A 19,496-nucleotide genomic window follows, 5' to 3' on the forward strand; every position below is an offset into this window, starting at 1 on the left:
TGAAGTTCAAGCACAACTTTACTTTCATTGATTTGTCGTCTATACTAAAACGCACAGTATATTTGATGTACATCTCTGAATCTAGGGTCCAGAATCCAGGGTCCAGACAGCAGGAGTGAGTATATCTGTGTCTCAATTCAGTCAACAAGGCAGTACTTAGACTCTTGCAGCTGATTTCTAAAGGAGTGGGCATGGTGTATACTGGGAAAAGATAATCTTTTAGGCGCTTTTACAATGTAAACGCCTTTAATCCTCATAAAAACCGTTAGCTAGGTACTGTACTACTATCAGATTACTTTTGCAATTTATGAGTGAGGCATCGACTTCTAAAGGTAAATCCACTTTTCCAACCCAAGCTGCCAGGAGCCAAACTCCAGCTCGCAGCTAGCGCTCCCTCGAGCCGCACCGCTCCCTCCCTCTGCGCATGTGCATCCCCGCCTCCTTCTCCCGGCTCGTCCTTCCCCGGCCTCCATCCCCTCGTGGGAAACAATCCCTGGCCTCCACGTTCACGCGGCGAGGGAGCTGCGGGTGAGCCCCAGAGGGTGGGGACGAGGGCCAAGAGGACCCCGCGCGGCTCAACGAGCCGGCGGAGGCGGCGGTGCCGGGTGAGGGGTTGGAGCACCGCGAACACAGGCGGGACCCAAGGAGTCTGCGGCGCCCCCAGAACTGAAGGGACAGAGGGCGGGGGCTCTCTGCCTTAGAAGGGCCGGAGTCTTGCGCCACAAGCAGGCGCTCGGTCTCGTTCGGTCTGCAGGTGCCCAGCCCCTAAGTAGAGCAGGCGGCGCCGTGGTGTGGCCGCGGGATGGGGAGTGCGCGTGCGTGACGTGTGCGCTGTACCCGTGGGGAGGGAGCGGGGTTGCCTAGGGGAGAGCGCCTGCGTGACGTGTGCACTGGGCCCACGGGGAAGGGTGAGGGGTGCGCGTAAGAGCGAGTGCGCGTGCGCAACGTGGATGCGTGCGCGTCACGTAGTGACGTGAGCATATGCGTTTCTGGTGCGCTGGGCTTACGGGGGTAGAACGCAAGTTGGGGGAGAAGGAGTGCTCCAGGCAGGGGGGTAAATGAGTTCCTCAGCACTAGTAGCTGATGGGAGACTTGGTTTGCTTACCCTTAAAAGGTGGATATCACGAATGTTTGCCGCATTGTGTAGCTTTGAGCGCTTGTTGTATTTATTTGTGGTGTATTTAACACATGCGGTTGGAGCTTGGACCAGTCTCTAAGGGCCTCCATTCTTTAGTTAACACGTTTGTGAAATGGAATTGGAAAGAGCTGGACCGGCTAGCCACCAAGGCCTTTTCCTGGCTCTAACATCACCCAAATCCCAAGTTATTTATTATGTATTCATTTGTTATTTGTTATGTATAATCATGACACAGTATCCTGAAGCCATCGAAGGCTGTGTGGCGGTGGAAGGTCTGGGACAGATTTAAGAAGAGAGAGGTGAGCTGGAGCTGAGAGGGGTGGGCACGCAGGCTACAGAGGAAATGTCACCTCTTTGGAGAATTTGTGAAGTCATGGTCAGGTTGAAAGGCTCACCAGCCATAGCTAAGGAAATTCTGTCATTATCTGTCCCTACCTCCTCCTGCTCCCCTCCTTCTCCATTCGCTCATTTCCTGAAGTGAGCTGCCCTCAGTGTCCTATTGTTGATGGTGTCTAGAGACATGCTGAGATTCCTCCTCTCCTTGTAGACCTGGCAGACGCACAGGATGGTAGTGCAGGAAGGATCTTTTTGGGTTATCTGCTTCTTATTTGAAAAATGAAAAAAAGTAATTGAGGCCGAGAAGGTGACTGGCTAAGATCATGCATTCGTTAGTGGCAAAACCAAGGTTGAAAATCAGGTCTGCAGATTCCTGGGCTACTGCCCATTTTGTCACAGTTAGGTCAAAGTTTTTTTTAAAAAAGACCCTCTTGAAACTTGTAAGAGCAAAGTTTTTTAAAAAAATTTATCTTGCCTTAAACACCCCCTTCCCCTTTTTCAGATATTTCTTGGATTATCTGACCTCATAGGATTAATGGTGTTAGTAGATAAAAAAGATAAGCAATATGGTTTGAGGTATTTACCCCCCCCCACAGTACCAGTTTTGACAAATCCATAGTGTTCCCTTCTTTAGATTACTGTTATATGTTAAACTCATCTTTTCATGTTTTTAATTTTTCTGTGCCACAGAACCTAAATTGGTAATAAATCAATAAGAAACAAATGTATACATTCACTCAGTGAAAAGTATCATGTATAAGTTCAACATATATCGGAGCTACACATGGACACGTAAGTATCTTGTATGTGAAGCTGTGTAGGCAGGTAAATCCAGGAACTACAAAGCAAGCCAAGTTCTTACTTTCTTCTTCCTTCCTTCTCCCTCAGCTCTCCCTCCTCCATTAAGAGTGAAAAATGAGCAAATCCCAGGTGAGTTTTTATTTCCACTCTGTCTTAAAATTGGTTTTCTCAAGTTTCTAAAGGTTTATAAAACCTTGTATCAGCTCATTTGTATTTCTAGCTTGAGTAGCAGATAGTCTTGGCTTTTGTTCTGCATTTCCATTTAAATTTCAACCTAATACATGCATTCTTGCTCCTTTACCACCACTCACCTCAATCTATTCTGGAAAAGGCCACCAAATTGTAGTCACATCCAGTTTTTGTCTTTGTCTTTGTCTTGACCCTTTTGCAGCATTTGATACTATTATCCATAGTCTCTTTGTTTGAAAGTTTCCCCTATTGTCTGTGACACTACCCTCCTAGGTCTCCTTTTCGTAACATCTATCCCTTGTGAAGTCTTTGCCTTTTGCCCCAACAGTGCTTATCCCTGGGTTTATTGCTCATCCATTGCTTAGCCCACTGCCCTTCTCAGCATACCTATTTTTCCAGACTAGTTTTGTCTTTTTAAAATATGTGTATTTTTTAAATTGTTAATATATTAATATAATTTTTAGAAAGTGATACAAAAAAATGTAAGTAAAAATTCATACCCCATCCTCTCCATACTTGGTGCTTCCTCCAGGTAGACTGACATTTGTTTCATGTCTAAACTGTGCCACTCTCTCTGACAGTGGAAGAGTTTTATTAACAGTTATGCTGGGACAACTGGCATGTAATGGAACAATTCCAGACAAACTGAAGTGTATTGTCACCCTACTATAGGTATCTACTTCTTGTTTGTCCTAGTGTTTCATTATTCACTTAAAATATATGTGCCCCTAGCCTTTATTTAAAAGAGAATGTATATTCTTAAGGCTTTTTAAACATAAATGCATTTGTACATCCCTGGCAACGTGTTAAAATTTAGATTTTGATATAGTAGAGCTGGGTGGAGCCCTGGAGTCTGCATTTCTAATCAGCTTCCAGGTGAAGGTAATTCTGCTGCTCAGGGAACCATACTAAATCAGTGTATACACAATTTTCCATTTTTTTCCTTTTCTTTTCCATTCTGTCCCAGGGATCTTTTTGTAATAGAACATGGATTGCTTCTTTCTTTGTTATAATCACATTATCATTCAATTGTGAACGTTCCATATATTAAACTGTTATTAACTATTTCCATTGTTTTGCTACTCCAAACCATGTTTTAATGAATAACCTAACCTTGTCCACATTATTTTATCAGATGAATTCCCACAAGTGAGATTGCCATGTCAAAGGGTTGAATGCAGTTGATAAACTTGATCTGTTTGATGGGATTGTAGTATCATTTCATATTTCTCTTAGCTCTGCGTGAGAGTACTTTATTTCTCTACAGCTTCTTCCATAGAAGTATGTGGTTTGCTTTTGGATTTTGGCAACTAATAGGTTAAAAGTGGTATTTCATATAGTTTACATCTGTAATTTTCTCAACTATGAGTGAGGCTGAATATTTTTCCATGTATCTAAAAAGTCTCTTGTATTTATATTTCTTTGAACTATTTGTTCATATCTTCTGTCCATTATACTCTTAGGTTTCTGGCCTTTTTTTTTTTTCTCTTTAGGGCCACACCCACAGCAACATCAGGTCCGAGCTGCATCTGTGACCTATATACTGCTACAGCAACTTGCAGCAGTTCTGGTTCCTTTTTTTTGCATAGATGCACAGTCGTTCAAGCATCATTTGTTAAAAGACTATTTCTCTCCATTTAAATGCCATTGTACCTTTGTCAAAAATCAGTTGACTAAATGAAACAGTGAATACAAATTCACAGATACAGAGAACAAACTAGTAATTACCATGGAGAGAGGGGAGGGAGAGGGGCAAGGTAGGGGAAGGGGATTAAGAGGCACAAACTGCTATGTGTAAAATAAATAAGCTACAAAGATACATTGTACAAAACAGGAATATAGCCAATCTTATACAACTATAAATGGAATCTTTAACAAGTATATATCACTGTGTTGTACACCTGAAACTTAAATAGTATGGTACATCAACTATACCTCAATTACAAAAAAAATTAGTTGACTGTATTTCAGTGGTTCTGCTCTTGGACCCTCTGTTCTTCCATTGTTCTGTGTGTCTCTTTCACCAGTAATGTATTGTCTTGGTTATTTGTAGCTTTGTATAAGTCTTGAAATCAGGTAATATGAATCCTGTTTTTCCTTCTTCCATGCTACATTGGTCCTTCACCTTTGTATATAACCTTTAGAATCATTTTGTCAATATCTTCAAAACAGTTTGGATTTTTACTTGAATTGCATTGAATTTATAGGTTAAGTTGGAAGGAATTGACATGTTAACAATACTGAGTCTTCTGATTGAACTATGGAATATCTCTCCATTTACTTAGATATTTGGTTTATTCCATCGTTTTTGCTTTACTGCATATCCTTATAATAGAGTGTGTTGGATTTATACTTGAGTTTTTTTTTTTTTTTTTTTTTTTTGGTGGTGGTGGTGTAGTAAATAGTTTTTTTTTATTCAAAAAAATGAAATCCCAGTTGTTTATTCTGATATGGGAAAAGTGTTGATTTTTTTTTTTTTAATGATTATTTATTTATTTATTTTTTGTTGTTGTTGTTGCTATTTCTTGGGCCACTCCCGAGGCATATGGAGGTTCCCAGGCCAGGGGTCGAAACGGAGCTGTAGCCACCGGCCTACGCCAGAGCCACAGCAACTCGGGATCCGAGCCGCATCTGCAACCTACACCACAGCTCACGGCAACGCCGGATCGTTAACCCACTGAGCAAGGGCAGGGACCGAACCCGTAACCTCATGGTTCCTAGTCGGATTCGTTAACCACTGCGCCACGACGGGAACTCCCTGATTTTTTTTTTTTCTTCCAATTTTTAGGGCTGCACCTGTGGCATGTGTGTTCCCAGGCTAGGGGTCTAAATTGGAGCTGTAGCCGCTGGCCTACACCACAGCCACAGCAATGCAGGATCCAAGCTTTGTCTGCTACCTACACCACAGCTCACGGCAACTCCGGATCCTTAACCCACTGAGCCAGGCCAGGGATCAAACCCACGTCTTCGTGGGTACTAGTTGGGTTCATTAACCACTGAGCCATGATGGGAACTCCCAACAGTTGACTTTTTGATATTGACTTTGTATCCTTTGATGTTGCTATATTTTGCTTATTACTTCAGGAGTTTTTTTTTTTTTTTTTTTTTTTTTTTTTTTTCTTCTTAGGGTCACACATGCAGCATATGGAATTTCCCAGGCTAGAGGTCAAATCGGAGCTGCAGCTGCTGGCCTATGCCACGGCCACAGCAACATCAGGTCCGAGCTGCATCTGTGACCTATATACTGCTACAGCAACTTGCAGCAGTTCTGGATCCTTAACCCACTGAGTGAGGTCAGGGATTGAACCCACAGTATCCTCACAGACACTATGTTGAAGGATTAAACCCACAATATCCTCACAGACACCATGTTGAGGTCTTAAACCACTGAGCCAAAATGGGAATTCCTGGTATTTTCTACATAGACAGTCATGTTAATTTCAAATAAAGACAGTTTTATTTTTTTTCCTAATCATATACCTTTTCTTTCAGTTTTCTGTTTGTTTACTTTCATTGTCTTGTTTTAGGTTTTTTTTTTTACACTAGCTAAGACTTGAATAAGAGTATTGAGATAGCACATCTTTGCCCTGTTCTTGTACTTAGGGGAAAAGTGTCCAATCTCTTAGCGTTAAGTATGATGTCAGCTTCTTCATCAAGTTGAGAAAGTTCCCCACTATGTCTAGTGTGCTGAGAGTTTGTATCATGAATGACAGTTGGATTTTGTTCATTGCTTTTTCCTCATTAATTGATACGATCATATGGCTTTTCTTCTTTGGCTTATTGATGTGTTGGAGTATATTGATGCTTTTTTTTTTTAATTGTTGACCCAGCCTTCCACAGCTGCAATAAATTCCACTTGGTTGTGGTTTATATTTCTTTTTATGCATTGTCAGATACGATTTGCAAGTATTTGAGGATTTTTGTATCTATGTATGTTATTGAGAGATATTGGACTTTATTTTTCTCATAATGTCTTTATCTAGCTTTGGTATTAATGTTGGCCTCATATAATGAGTTTGGAAGTGTTATTTCTCAGAGAAGATTATGGACAATTGTTATTATTTTTTCTTTAAATGTTTGAAATAATAACCAGTGACACAGTCTGGGCTTGGTGTTTTCTATTTTGGAAGTGTTTTAACTATTTTTTTTTTTTTTTGGGTCTTTTGTCTTTTTTAGGGCCTCACCTGCGGCATATGCAGGTTCCCAGGCTAGGGGGTCTAATCACAGCTGTAGCTGCTGGCCTGTGCCAGGGCTACAGCAATGCCAGATCTAAGCTGTGTCTGCAGCCTACACCACAGCTCACAGCAATGCCAGATTCTTAACCCACTGAGCGAGGCCAGGGATCGAACCCACAACATGGTTCCTAGTTGGATTTGTTTCTGCTGCGCCATGACTGGAACTCCTGTTTTAACTATGGCTGTGGTTTTTTTGTTATCTCTTTCTCTTTATGTGAATTTGGTAGCTATGTTTTTTAAGTAATATGTCTATTTCATCTATGTTACCAATTTTTCAGGAATAGAATTGTTTGTATTATTTTTAAAATGTCATTAGGATTAGCAGTATCAACCTATATTTCATTTCTGAGATTTGCAATTTGCTTCTTTTTTCTTTTTCTCTTTATTAATTTTATTGATCTTTTCAAAGAAGCAAATTTCTGTTTCATTGACTTTCTCTGTTTCACATTTTCAGCTTCTTATTTTCATTATTTCCCCTATCTTCCTTGCTTTAGGCTTAATTTGCCTTTTTTATTTAGTTTACTAAGATGGAAGCTTAGGTTATTGATTTAAAATCTTACCTGATATGTACATTTGATGCTATAAATTTCCCTCTATGCACTGCTTTCATTGCTTTCTACAAATTTTGATACATGGTATTTTCATTTTACTCCATTTCATTTAAAATATTTTCAGATTTCTTTTGAAATGACTTCTTTGACCTATAGCGTATTTGTAAGTTAGGTTGTTTAATTTTCAAGTATTTGGGGGATTTTTCAGCTGTCTCTTGCTTATTGATTTCTATTTATCCCATTGTGGTCTGAGAATATATTTTGTATGATAGCTGTTGTTTTAAGTTTGTTAAGGTGTGTTTTGTGGCCTGGGCTGTGGTCTATCCAGGCCAATGTTTCACGTGAGCTAGAATAGAACATATTAACCATAATTCATTTTGAAGTGCTTGTTTATTCCAATATCTGAGTCTCCTTTTATTGTCTTTTTTCCTCCTTGGTTTGTGTCTATTCATATAACATGAACTTTTTTTTATTGGGTGCTGAACATTCTATTAAACAACACAAAAATTGGTGGGGGCTCCAAAAAAATTATCTCTTTTAGCAGAGAGGATTCATCCTTTTCTCTTTGGTCAGAGAGAATGCCGTACTGGTCACTTCAGTCATGTGTTGAGCTTCATTAGGACCTGTACCATATTAATTTCAGTCCCTCTATCCATTTTAATAACTGAAAGTTTTACTTCCTTAGTGAGAGTTAACTTTATAATAAAAGATAATATGAAAGAATAACTCCAATCTGCTTTGTACATACTGCTAGCTCATACAGTATCTAAGTATCAATGTATGTCTCTTTATTAAGATTAATATTTGTAGCAACTAGGACAGTTCCAGGCCCTTAGTAGAAACTCACTTTGCCCAAGTGTTAGTACTTTTATCCTACTAGTATAGCATAAGAGAAGACAATTCTTTATATCAGTTTTTACTAGTAAACTCTAAAGAGATTAATTCTTTTAAATATTTTCTACTCATATAGCTCTGACAACCTCATATAGAAAGGAATATACTCTTACAGGAACAGGTGTCATTCAAAGATGTGTGTGTGGACTTCACCCAGGAAGAGTGGTACCTGCTGGATCCTGCTCAGAAGATACTATACAGAGATGTGATCCTGGAAAATTACAGCCACCTCGTCTCAGTAGGTAAGAATGTTTTTCCATTTGATTACTAGTAGCATGCCTTAGTTGATGAAACCTAAGAACTCCCTGTGGAATTTCTGATAGAGGTTCAAGACACTAAGATGACCTTTCCCTTTTGGCCATTATAAAGAATGCTGTGTTCTTACCTCCTCAGAGGTTGGTTCATTCAGACACCTTCTTTAGGTAGCTCCTGAAGTTGTACCTTTCTTCCCCAACATTTTTTCAGAATCCCTGAAGCCAGGCTGTAAAGCCATAGTCCTGTGTTATTTTCTCTGCAGGGAATTGCATTACTAAGCCAGAAGTGATCTTTAAGATCGAGCAAGGAGAAGAGCCCTGGATATTAGCGGAGAAATTCCCAAAACAATGCCGCTCAGGTGAGTTAGTGAGTTCACAGGCAGATGGAAGCCAGAAAAATGAGATGTTAGGCTATCAATTTACAGTTTATCAACTTTGACATTTTTTTTTCCTGAGATTTCCTTTATTAATCCCAGACCTTTGGAGGATTAAGTTGGCCCACATCCATTTATTACCTTAATCACATTACTCCATATGTCACTTTCACTCATAAATGCTTTTCTTTGTTCTTTGATATTTTAGAGTGATTTATCTACAACCATAATCTAAACTCATTTGGCTTCATCTTAGATAATTTTTCTTTGTTTATCCTTTAAAAATTTTTCACTTTCCCTTTGTTATTTTGGACATCTTTTGTTAAATGATATGTATTCATGCAATACTTGTATATATTCATTTAGCAAAATGTGCTGAACACCCACTATGATCCAGTTATGTTTGTAGGTAGCTAAAAGAGTGTCCTGTTATCACAGACTGTGTATCATAGTGAGGGACAAAAAGCATACATGTGTGTGTATATGTAGATACAGGTGCATGTATATATACACATGGTGTTGCATGGTGGTAAGTACTGTGAAGAGATAAAGCAGTGGAAAGGGGGCTGATGAATGATGGCATGTGCTGTTTGGTACAGAGGTCAAGAGAAAACCTTTTTGAGGAATTCCACAGTAGAGATGAGTCTCTAATGAATTAAAGTGTGAGCTCTCTGGATTCTGAGTATTCCATGCAGAGGGAACATCAGGTACTGAACTCAGGAAGGTGTACTTCAGAGTGTTTGAAGAGTGGCAAAGATGTCAGTGTGGCTGGAGGTGAGTGGGCATGGGGGAGATTTACAGGACATGATGGTCATTGGAAGTGGCATGGACCATGGTAAATACATTACTTTTATTTTGAGTGGTGTGGGAAATCCTCAGGCTTTTTTGAGTAAATATAAATCAGGTTGGGCGGTCAGATCTGATTTACAGTTTAAAATGATGTCTCTGACTTCTATGTAGTGAACATGTGGTAGGTAGATGGTGCTTAGGCATGAGCAAGGAAGGAATACTGGTTAGGACACTATCATGTACTCGAGGAGAAGGTGGTGGCTAAAGCTATGTTGTAAGTACTGAGATAGTAGATTTGTACGTATATCTTGAGGATGAGGCCACGAGGATTTGCTCTTGGGTTGAATATAGAGTATGAGAGAAAGAGAAGAGTCAAATATCATTCCAGTGATTTGTCTCAAGCGCCTGATAACTTAGGGTACCATTTACAGAGACAGGGAAAGTTTGGAAGAAAGAGTCTAGGGAAGTTACTGTAAGTTTTACGTTTGGACACGAGATTGAGATTACTGGGATTGAGTCTCAGAAAAGAAGAATCTGGGATTGAATAGGAAGTTTGATATACATTGTATGAAGTACATGGTTGAGGCCAGAAGAAGTATTCATTTGAAAGGCATCGGCTTTAGGTTGGGTTAACGATTGGGATAGATGAAGTCTCCTAGATTAGAGATTGGCAGACTTTTTATAAAAGACCAGATAATAAATATTTTAGGCTTAGTGGGCTACATGGGCTCTCCATTGCTGCTGCTACTCTTCTCCTCCTCTCACCTGTTCCTCCTGTTTCTTCTCCCTCACTCCTCTCTACTGCCTCTTCCATCTTTTTTCCCTCTAAAAACATAAAAAAAATTCTTAGTTCTAGGACCACTGCCTTGCAGCTATAGTTTGCTGAGGTCTTTTCTAGAGAGTGGTTTTGTGTAACTGAGAGAGGTAGTCCTGGGACAACACCACTTTTACAGGGCATGTAAATCCATTAAATCTCATCATTAGAGGAAGTTGGGAGGAACAGTCTGAGCCACGTGAAAATTAGAGAGCCTGATTTCCCAGGGGTCAAATAAGATATTTTAATAACTTTTAACCATCCATTAATACTTTAAATGGCAACCTTGGGGTCAGTGTACTGAACCTGTTATCACCTGTTACAAGTCTCTTCATATGTGTCTTGTTTTCCTTTCTTTTTTTTTTTTTTTTTTTTTTTTTGTCTTTTTGCCATTTCTTGGGCCGCTCCCTCGGCACATGGAGGTTCCCAGGCTAGGGATCCAGTCGGAGCTGTAGCCACCGGCCTATGCCACAGCCACTGCAACTTGGGGACCTGAGCCGAGTGTGCAGCCTACACCACAGCTCATGGCAATACTGGATCCCCAACCCACTGAGCAAGGCCAGGGGTTGAAGCCGCAACCTCATGGTTCCTAGTCGGATTCGTTAACCACTGAGCCACGACAGGAACTCCTTGTTTTCCTTTCTTAAACCACTTTCCACATCTCTTCATTCTCTCACTTTTCACTGATATCTTTCAAAACAGTAACTGGGTCTGTGTTCTGTGATTTCTGACTTTGTCTAATTCCTAATTTTTTTTTTTTTTTTTTTTTGTCTTTTTGTCTTTTTGTTGTTGTTGTTGTTATTGTTGCTGCTATCTCTTGGGCCGCTTCTGCGGCATATGGAGGTTCCCAGGGTAGGGGTTGAATCGGAGCTGTAGCCACCGGCCTACGCCAGAGCCACAGCAACGCGGGATCCGAGCCGCGTCTGCAACCTACACCACAGCTCACGGCAACGCCGGATCGTTAACCCACTGAGCAAGGGCAGGGACCGAACCCCCGACCTCATGGTTCCTAGTCGGATTCGTTAACCACTGCGCCATGACGGGAACTCCCCTAATTGGTTTTTATTTATTTTTTAACCATTTTATCTTACACTAGCCTGACAAAGTTTTTCCTTATTTATTTATTTAATTGAAGCTTAGTTGATTTACAGTGTGTTAATTTCTGCTGTATACCAAAGTGATTTAGTTACACATATATGTACATTCTTTTTCATTTTCTTTTCCATTATAGTTTATTACAGAATATTGAATATTGTTCCATGTGCTATACAGTAGGACCTTGTTGTTTAGTTGTTCTTTATTCATAAATGAAACTAAAGTCTCTTTTCATTGACTTTCACAATGGTGGTCCTATTTTGCATATCTCAGTGTCATTGTTTCTGCTCTTCAGAGTTTATACTAAACCTCATACACCCTATATCTTATATTTCACTTATAAATGTTTCCTCTTTTTTTTATAACTTACTTTTGTTACATGTAATTAAAATTGTACATGTGAAGTGTTTAAACATTTTATGGTGTATAATAATGGCTTATTGTTATTTTTTCACTTATTTTAAGTTAGAGCTCAGGTTTTTTTTGCTGTAACTTAAATAGTCCATGTTTTGTAACCCTAACCCACTAGAGGCTATGTCCTCAAAACTTAAACCTGATCATATGACTGTGGCTTAGGGTTTCTTTCCTTATTGAGATTTTGTTTTCCCAAGGAGAAGGCCCTTTCATACTTCTCCTAATTCTGATATTTTAATAATTACTCTGTTGAGAAACCGTGGAGCCAAGTTTAGAAGAGAGCACTCTTTTTTTTTTTTTTTTTTTTTTTTTTTTTGTCTTTTTGCCTTTTCTAGGGCTGCTTCCTGTGGCATATGGAGGTTCCCAGGCTAGGGGTCCAGTCGGAGCTGTAGCCACCTGCTGATGCCAGAGCCACAGCAATGCGGGATCCAAGCTGCGTCTGCAACCTACACCACAGCTCACGGCAACGCTGGATCCTTAACCCACTGAGCAAGGCCAGGGATCGAACTTGCAACCTCATGGTTCCTAGTCGGATTTGTTAACCACTGAGCCACGATGGGAACTCCAAGAGAGCACTCTTTTTTTATCCATTCAGAAAGCATTCTATAGTACTTTTCCTGAATGTACATTTCTATATTTTGTCCTTATCATGTCATGTTGGAAATAATTCATATGCACATCGCTTTTTTCTTATTTTTTCTTTTCTGTTAGGGTGGCACCCTCTGCATATGGAAGTTCCCAGGATAGGGGTGGAATTGTAGCTGCAGCTGCTGGCCTATACCACAGCCACAGCAGTGCCAGATCCGAGCCACCTCTGCTACCTACACCACAGTTCATGGCAATGCCAGATCCTTAACCCACTGAGCGAGGCCAGGGATTGAACCTGTAACCCACTGAACGAGGCCAGTCAGAGCCACAACAGGAACTTCCACATTGCTTTTTAAGAATCATTAATGTACTGTCTTCTCAACAGGGTCAATGGAAATGGGATTTTGGCAGCATCTGCCAAGAGTTAGACTGTGGTCATGACAAAGGATAGAGCATTGAGCAGTGAATTTGTTTCATATTGCAGGCAGTTATACAGATAGTAACTTCTAAAGGCAGCAAGTGAAGGCTGAAAATGGTAGGGATGTTGTAGTTTGTTGGCTTTTGTTCTTTTACTATCATTTTTGTAGTTTGTTGTTTTAAATTAAGGTAAGTAGCATTTCGTGAAGGATGTCCATGTCCCAGGAGAGCCAAGGCTGAAGTGTAGCTAATTTAGTGAAAAATATGTTATTGGAAGTAAGCCATTTATGAGAAATCCAGCTAGAGTTGCACAGATATTTTTTAGTAGACTTGTGGTATTATGATTTGAACTCTTCATGTGAATCCAGTTTTTGTTTTGATTTGTGTTTGCAAAAATAATAACTATTATCACTTAGTCTTTGGAGCAGTGGGCTCAGGACTGTTTTAGATTTTTTTGTTTTATATTTCTTTTTTGTGTCACACTAGCAACATATGGAAGTTCCCAGGCTAGGGGTCAAATCAGAGCTGTAGCCACCGGCCTGCACCATAGCCACAGCAACATGGGATCTGAGCCATGTCTGTGACCTACACCACAGCTCATGGCGATGTCAGATCCTCAACCCACTGAGCAAGGACAGGGATCAAACCTGCGTTCTCATGGACACTAGTCAGGTTCGTTAGTCACTGAGCCATGATGGGAACTCCCAAATTTTTTTACAGTGAAGTTTGTTGAAGGTCTCAGAGTAATGTAGAGAAATGTGATTGTATGTGTCTCACAAGTAAGTAAAATCCACAGACAAGGCTAATACGAAAGCAGAAAACTTGGAGTAAAAGATAAACCTAGGTAGAAAAGCAGATTTAAAGGTCTGTTGCTTCATAAATGAAATTGTTTTGGGAGAAGCAAGCCAGCAGATTGAAGTAAAGAAATGTGTGACTTGATGGTTGAGACAACTTTATTAACAGCAGTGAGAAAATAAAATGAACCTGGTCATTTTGTAGAGATGGTCTGTCCCTCATCTGTTTTGTATTTCCTGTTGGGCATTTATGTTGTTGTGAATCATAGCTAGATAGAGGGTTAGGGTGTGGGGTAAAGCATTATCCCTTAAAATATGAGGAAATCATTGCTTTCAGAAATTTGTTTTAATGTCAATATATCAAATGGGAAAAAGAGGAGTGGCGGTATGCATATTAGTGTCTTACCACTGTAATCAAGCTGTGGGAAGATAAGGACAAGAAAGCATGGTCTGCTTCTGTCAGACTGAATTCTTCTTCTAATATTTTTCTCATACAGTCTGTTTTCCTTAAAAAACAAACAAACAACCTCCTCCCCCCCCCAAAAAAAAACCCTTGTTGAACTCATCTAGTTCTTGGAGTTGCTCCATAAATGAACAACTTTCAGAAAATAACCATCCCTTGCTCACCATGTCTTGAGTTCATTTCACCTGCTCTAGCCTGCTTCTTTTACAGCATTTTTTAAAAAATAATTATTCCTTGTGAATTAAAGGAAAAACTAGATCCTGGGATATTAGACTGTTCTTCTGAATCTGAGGAAGTTGGTATTTTCAAAACTTTGGTTTGGTGTTGATGCGTAGAGTGGAAGCAAGTAATCTAGTAGGATAGATTCCTAATAGAGTAGGATTACTTCCTACTCTGGTAATCAGTGTGTGACGGGATTAGGACTACACTCTGTTCTGTCTCCACCAAACAGTTCATCCTCTGAAAGCCCTTTTCTACTAATCCTCAGTGTCAGTTTATTCAGTGTTTAATGTCTCTGTTGGGCCAACCCCATTCTTTCAATTTCCCAGTTTCTGAATCAGCCACGCTCCAGTTCCTTGTGCTTTGAATTTTATTTCACCCTTTTCTGTCCAGTTTTGAAGGTTATGTTTATAAGATATTAAATGTCATTGCCAGTTTCCTTTCCCTGTTTCCACTGCAGCATGGGTTTATTTTCCACTCAAACCAGAGGATCAGGAAAATGTATACTTGGGTGTAGTTTAATACCAGGAAACTGGGCTTGCACAAGAATTGCCTATGTAATAGGGTGTTTGTGTAAAAGTCCAATGATTAAAAATGTACTTGGCTTATAAGATGTGGTTATTCTTCTCATTTCTAGAAGACTGGAAAGTTGATGACCTGATAGAGAGCAGCCAGGAAAATCAAGATGAACATTTTTGGCAACTTGCTTTCACCACCAACAAAACATTAAGTACAGAGAGTGGTGATAGAGTAAGGAAAACTTTCAATCTAGGTACAGACTTTGTTCCTTCAAGAAATGTTCTATACAAGATATGTGACTCATGTGAAATGAGTTTGAAAAATATTTCAGGCTTAATTAGTAGTAAAAAGAACTATTCTGGAAAGAAGCCTGATGAGTTTAATGTATATGAGAAATTGCTCCTTGATATTAGGCATGAGAAAACTCCTACTGGAGGGAAATCTTATAAATATAATCAAAAAAGAAATGTCCTCAATCACAGCCAGGATCTCACTCAGCCAATTTTTGACCAGCCTTTTGAGTATAATGAAAATGGACAAGGCTTCCATGGGGAGGCAGAGGCAGCATTTTTCACAAATAAGAAAGCTCAGATAGGAGAGACACTCTGTAAATATAATGAATGTGGAAGAACCTTCATCCAAAGTTTAAAGCTCAATTTATCTCAGAGAACACATTTGGAAATGGAGCCATATGAATGCAGTATTTGTGGGAAGTCCTTCTATATGGATTTAAGAATGGGACATCAGAGAGCTCTTACAAGGGACTGTCCTTATGAATATAATGAATATGGGCAAATTTTCTGTGAGAATTCAACTTTCGTTATCCATCAGGGAACTTACCCAAGAAAGATTCCCCATGAATATAAAGTAAGTCACAAACCTTGGGAAAAGTCAGCCCTGTTTAAACATCAGATAGTACACATGGGGGTAAAACCTTATGAGCACAATGAAAATGGAAATACTTTCAACAAGAAGTCACATCTCACCCAACTTCGAAGAGCTCACTCAGGAGAAAAAACCTTCGAATGTGGTGAATGTGGGAAAACATTCTGGGAGAAGTCAAACCTCACTCAACATCAGAGAACACACACAGGAGAGAAACCCTATGAATGTACTGAATGTGGGAAATCCTTTTGTCAGAAACCACATCTTACCAACCATCAGCGAACACATACAGGAGAAAAACCCTATGAATGTAAGCAGTGTGGAAAAACATTCTGTGTGAAGTCAAACCTCACTGAACATCAGAGAACACACACAGGGGAGAAACCCTATGAATGTAATGCATGTGGAAAATCCTTCTGCCACAGGTCAGCCCTAACTGTACATCAGAGAACACACACAGGAGAGAAACCCTTTATATGTAACGAATGTGGGAAATCCTTCTGTGTGAAGTCAAATCTCATTGTACATCAAAGAACTCACACTGGAGAGAAACCTTATAAATGTAATGAGTGTGGGAAAACCTTCTGTGAGAAATCAGCTCTCACCAAACATCAGAGAACTCACACAGGGGAGAAACCCTATGAGTGTAATGGATGTGGGAAAACCTTTAGTCAGAGGTCAGTACTCACTAAACATCAGAGAATTCACACAAGGGTTAAAGCTCTTTCAGCATCCTGAATGTTCAGAAGCCTTCATCTACTCTTCCAAATTCATTATACAGATTTTTAAAATGAGATTAATGAAACCCAAGGAATGCCACAAATTACTAAAAAGTGAGGGTTTGTACTTTAGATAACTAGTACTAGAATAAAACCTTATTAATGCTTTGAATATGTGAAAGCTTTTAAGGAAAATTAAACGTTTTCATCAGAAAATTTATATTGAGGGGAAATTCACTTAAGTAATGTGGTAAAAGTCTTTGTCTAGAATTTATGTTGTGTCCTGTCATATTCTGGATGTCATACCAAAATTTTATTGTAAATATAATGAATGAGAGTCACTTATATTCACAGTGGAATCTGAAGTTTAAAAAAGTTAAATGACAACAGCATTAAACATTTATGTGAAGAGTCCTTGATGTTTGCCAGCCTTATGTGAGTATGCTAATATAACAGAAATTTGAGTTATGCTTAATTTGTATATTAGAGCCCAACATGCTTGTGAAGAAAAAAATCTGAACCCTTAGGTAACTTTTATGGTTTATGTTATTATTTCTCACTCTAGATACCACCACTGTCTTTATAGGTTGCTGTAATTATATATGTATATATATGTATATATATTTATATACACATATCAACACACAGTAGTATGCTACAATAAGCTCATAGTGACTTGCAAGTACTGCTGATTGTTAAACTTTCAGGAATTTTGTGAGCCAGTTGTTAAAACAGTCTCCAGTTAAAAATTAAACTTACCATTATATTAAAAACAAAGGTAATAAGTACTCAACCCTCATCACTACCTAATTATTTTACAGTATTTTGCTATTATCTTTGTTTTTTTAGGTTTTTTGTCTTGTTGAATGTGCATGGTGAATACTGTATAATAATATGTTACTTCCCAACTCTACATTAACTGCTATCACTGCCAGTACCTTGGCTTTAGTAGGAATATTTGCACCATGGAAATTGTCAGATTCTGTAAATTAGTGTTTTTTTCTTCTCAGAGAACCTGTTGTCAAATATTTACAGTAGCACACCACTGTGTATATATGACAATACATTTGGAAAATTTAAAGTAGAAGCTACATACCCTTTCTCTCATTTCCTGACATAAATGACTCTGGCCATTATTACTGAATGGTCTGTTCATTAAAGAAGCCAAACAATGTTTTTGTGAGGTTTCACTACCTCTGTATAACTCCTATTCTAAACACTACTGGAGTCTCTATTGTGGCCAGTATGTGCTATTTTATGAGCATATCACATCACACATTTTCTCTGACTTTGTTGGCATACATGAGTTAGTATGGCTATCATTACTGAGCTTCTACTTCCATAAAAAAGCCAAACAATTTTTATGAGGTTATTCAGCTGCCTTGGGTCAGTCAGTAATATAAATAACAATGATATTTATATCAATTTTGCAAAGGTTAACATCAGTTATGAGCATCAATACTCACTGTATTCTACAAATAAAAAGTAGTGGTATGTAATGAAATGCCTCTGTCATACTTTTGATGCTTCATTGCTGTATCTGTTTAGTCATGTGTGAAACCCAAGTTGTATATAACCCGGGAATTGTGTATTTGTATTTAATTTGATAGACCATAATATACTGTCTCTCCTTTGTCCTGCTGTTTCCTTTACCTCCTTGGAACACGTTGATAGGCAGTTCCGAGAGACGGTGCCCACTAAATAGCCATTCCCTGCTTCTTACTTGCTGGACCCTGTTTTGTCTCTTTGTGCATCCTTCCTCCAGATGACTTAGGAATAAATCCAGGTTAGTCCAAGTTAATTATGAAGATACTATTTTAGGGAGTTCCAGTTGTGGCTCCATGGGTTATGAACCTGAGTAGTATCAATGAGGATGCAGGTTTGATCCCTAGCCTCACTCAAGTGGGTTAAGGCTCTGGTGTTGCCATGAGCTATGGTGTAGGTCACAGATGCAGCCCGGATCCCACATTGCTGTGGCTGTGGTGTAGACTGGCAGCTGCAGCTCTGATTCAGCCCCTAGCCTGAGAACTTCCATATGCTGTAGGTGCAGCCCTTAAAAAAAAAAAAAAAGAAAATTCTATTTGAATGATTTTGTTGGGATGTACATGTGAGCAATGACATATTTGGAAAATATTCTGGAGTGCTTTGGGGAAAGATCTCAGTGGTAAAATACTGTTATGACATAAGAGATTATCTTCTGCTGGCCTTTTCCATGTTTGTATGTTATACTAGATTATAGTATATGGCCCTAAAGGGCAGTAGCCTAAAGATAACAGTACACAAGATGGGGAAAAATCTGGCTCAGAGGTGACATCACTGAGGTGTACAAGTGTATCTGGACCTACTGTCTATTAGGACTTTGTAATACTGTGGCACTAGTGGCTTTTTATTTATTCTTAGAGATGTCTGTTATTTAGAGCTGAAGGCATTCCCCCATAATAGAGACTAATTCTTTCCTATACAGAAATTTTAGGGAAGGATTATTTCTTCTGACACGTTAATATAGGGATGGCTGAACCATAGCCATGATTCTGGTAAAAAACAGGATTCTACTCCAACTAAAAAGATTTTTTTTTTTTTTTTTTTTTTTTTTTTTGTCTTTTTGCCATTTCTTGGGCCACTCCTGCAGCATATGGAGATTCCCAGGCTAGGGGTCTAATCGGAGCTATAGCCACTGGCCTACACCAGAGCCACAGCAACGTAGGATTCGAGCCGCATCTGCAACCTACACCACAACTCATGGCAATGCCAGATCCTTAACCCACTGAGCAAGGCCAGGGATCGAACCTGCAACCTCATGGTTCCTAGTCGGATTCGTTAACCACTGAGCCATGACGGGAACTCCTAAAAAGATTTTAATGGCAAACTTATTTTAGTGGTTTGGGCCAGAAACTACTGTTCCGGGGGATATTGAAGCATCTGGAGACTAATCACCAGGAAGCCATTACCATTCTAACTCCTTAAGGGGCAAAGGATGGAAGCAAGTGTTACTAGAGCCCAGTGAGAAC

At 39.3% G+C, this 19,496-nt stretch overlaps 2 protein-coding genes across 5 annotated transcripts in view; both read left to right on the forward strand.

Moving 5' to 3' along the window:
* ZNF248 (zinc finger protein 248) lies at positions 424 to 18,123 on the forward strand. 4 transcript variants are annotated; one of them, XM_005670987.3, is made up of 7 exons: positions 431 to 528; positions 1,374 to 1,437; positions 2,165 to 2,266; positions 2,363 to 2,404; positions 8,260 to 8,386; positions 8,662 to 8,757; positions 15,003 to 18,120. In XM_005670987.3, exons 4-7 carry the CDS (start codon positions 2,390 to 2,392, stop codon positions 16,505 to 16,507), a joined length of 1,743 nt encoding a protein of 580 aa, XP_005671044.3. In that variant the 5' UTR covers positions 431 to 528; positions 1,374 to 1,437; positions 2,165 to 2,266; positions 2,363 to 2,389; the 3' UTR covers positions 16,508 to 18,120. The 4 variants fall into 4 exon arrangements, with proteins under 4 accessions (XP_020928032.1, XP_005671044.3, XP_020928035.1 ...); XM_021072373.1 differs by lacking the exon at positions 1,374 to 1,437 and having other exon boundaries at positions 424 to 528; positions 15,003 to 18,123; XM_021072374.1 differs by lacking the exons at positions 431 to 528; positions 1,374 to 1,437 and adding an exon at positions 675 to 1,114.
* Positions 8,664 to 19,496, forward strand: part of BMS1 (BMS1, ribosome biogenesis factor) — a 69,910-nt gene continuing 59,077 nt past the window's right edge. The window contains exon 1 of the mRNA XM_005670994.3: positions 8,664 to 8,757. The gene's annotated coding sequence lies outside the window, so the exon portion shown is untranslated. The remainder of the gene's footprint in view (positions 8,758 to 19,496) is intronic.

Source organism: Sus scrofa, chromosome 14 (genome assembly GCF_000003025.6).
Source record: "Sus scrofa isolate TJ Tabasco breed Duroc chromosome 14, Sscrofa11.1, whole genome shotgun sequence".
Classification (NCBI taxonomy): Eukaryota; Metazoa; Chordata; class Mammalia; order Artiodactyla; family Suidae; genus Sus; species Sus scrofa.

What these genes read in the sequence shown, in the direction of transcription:
- ZNF248 (XM_021072373.1), top strand. An exon ending in CAGCCACCTCGTCTCAGTAG is followed by an intron (nt 8,387 to 8,661) that starts GTAAGAATGTTT and finishes TTTTCTCTGCAG; the next exon opens with GGAATTGCATTACTAAGCCA. An exon ending in CCCAAAACAATGCCGCTCAG is followed by an intron (nt 8,758 to 15,002) that starts GTGAGTTAGTGA and finishes TCTCATTTCTAG; the next exon opens with AAGACTGGAAAGTTGATGAC.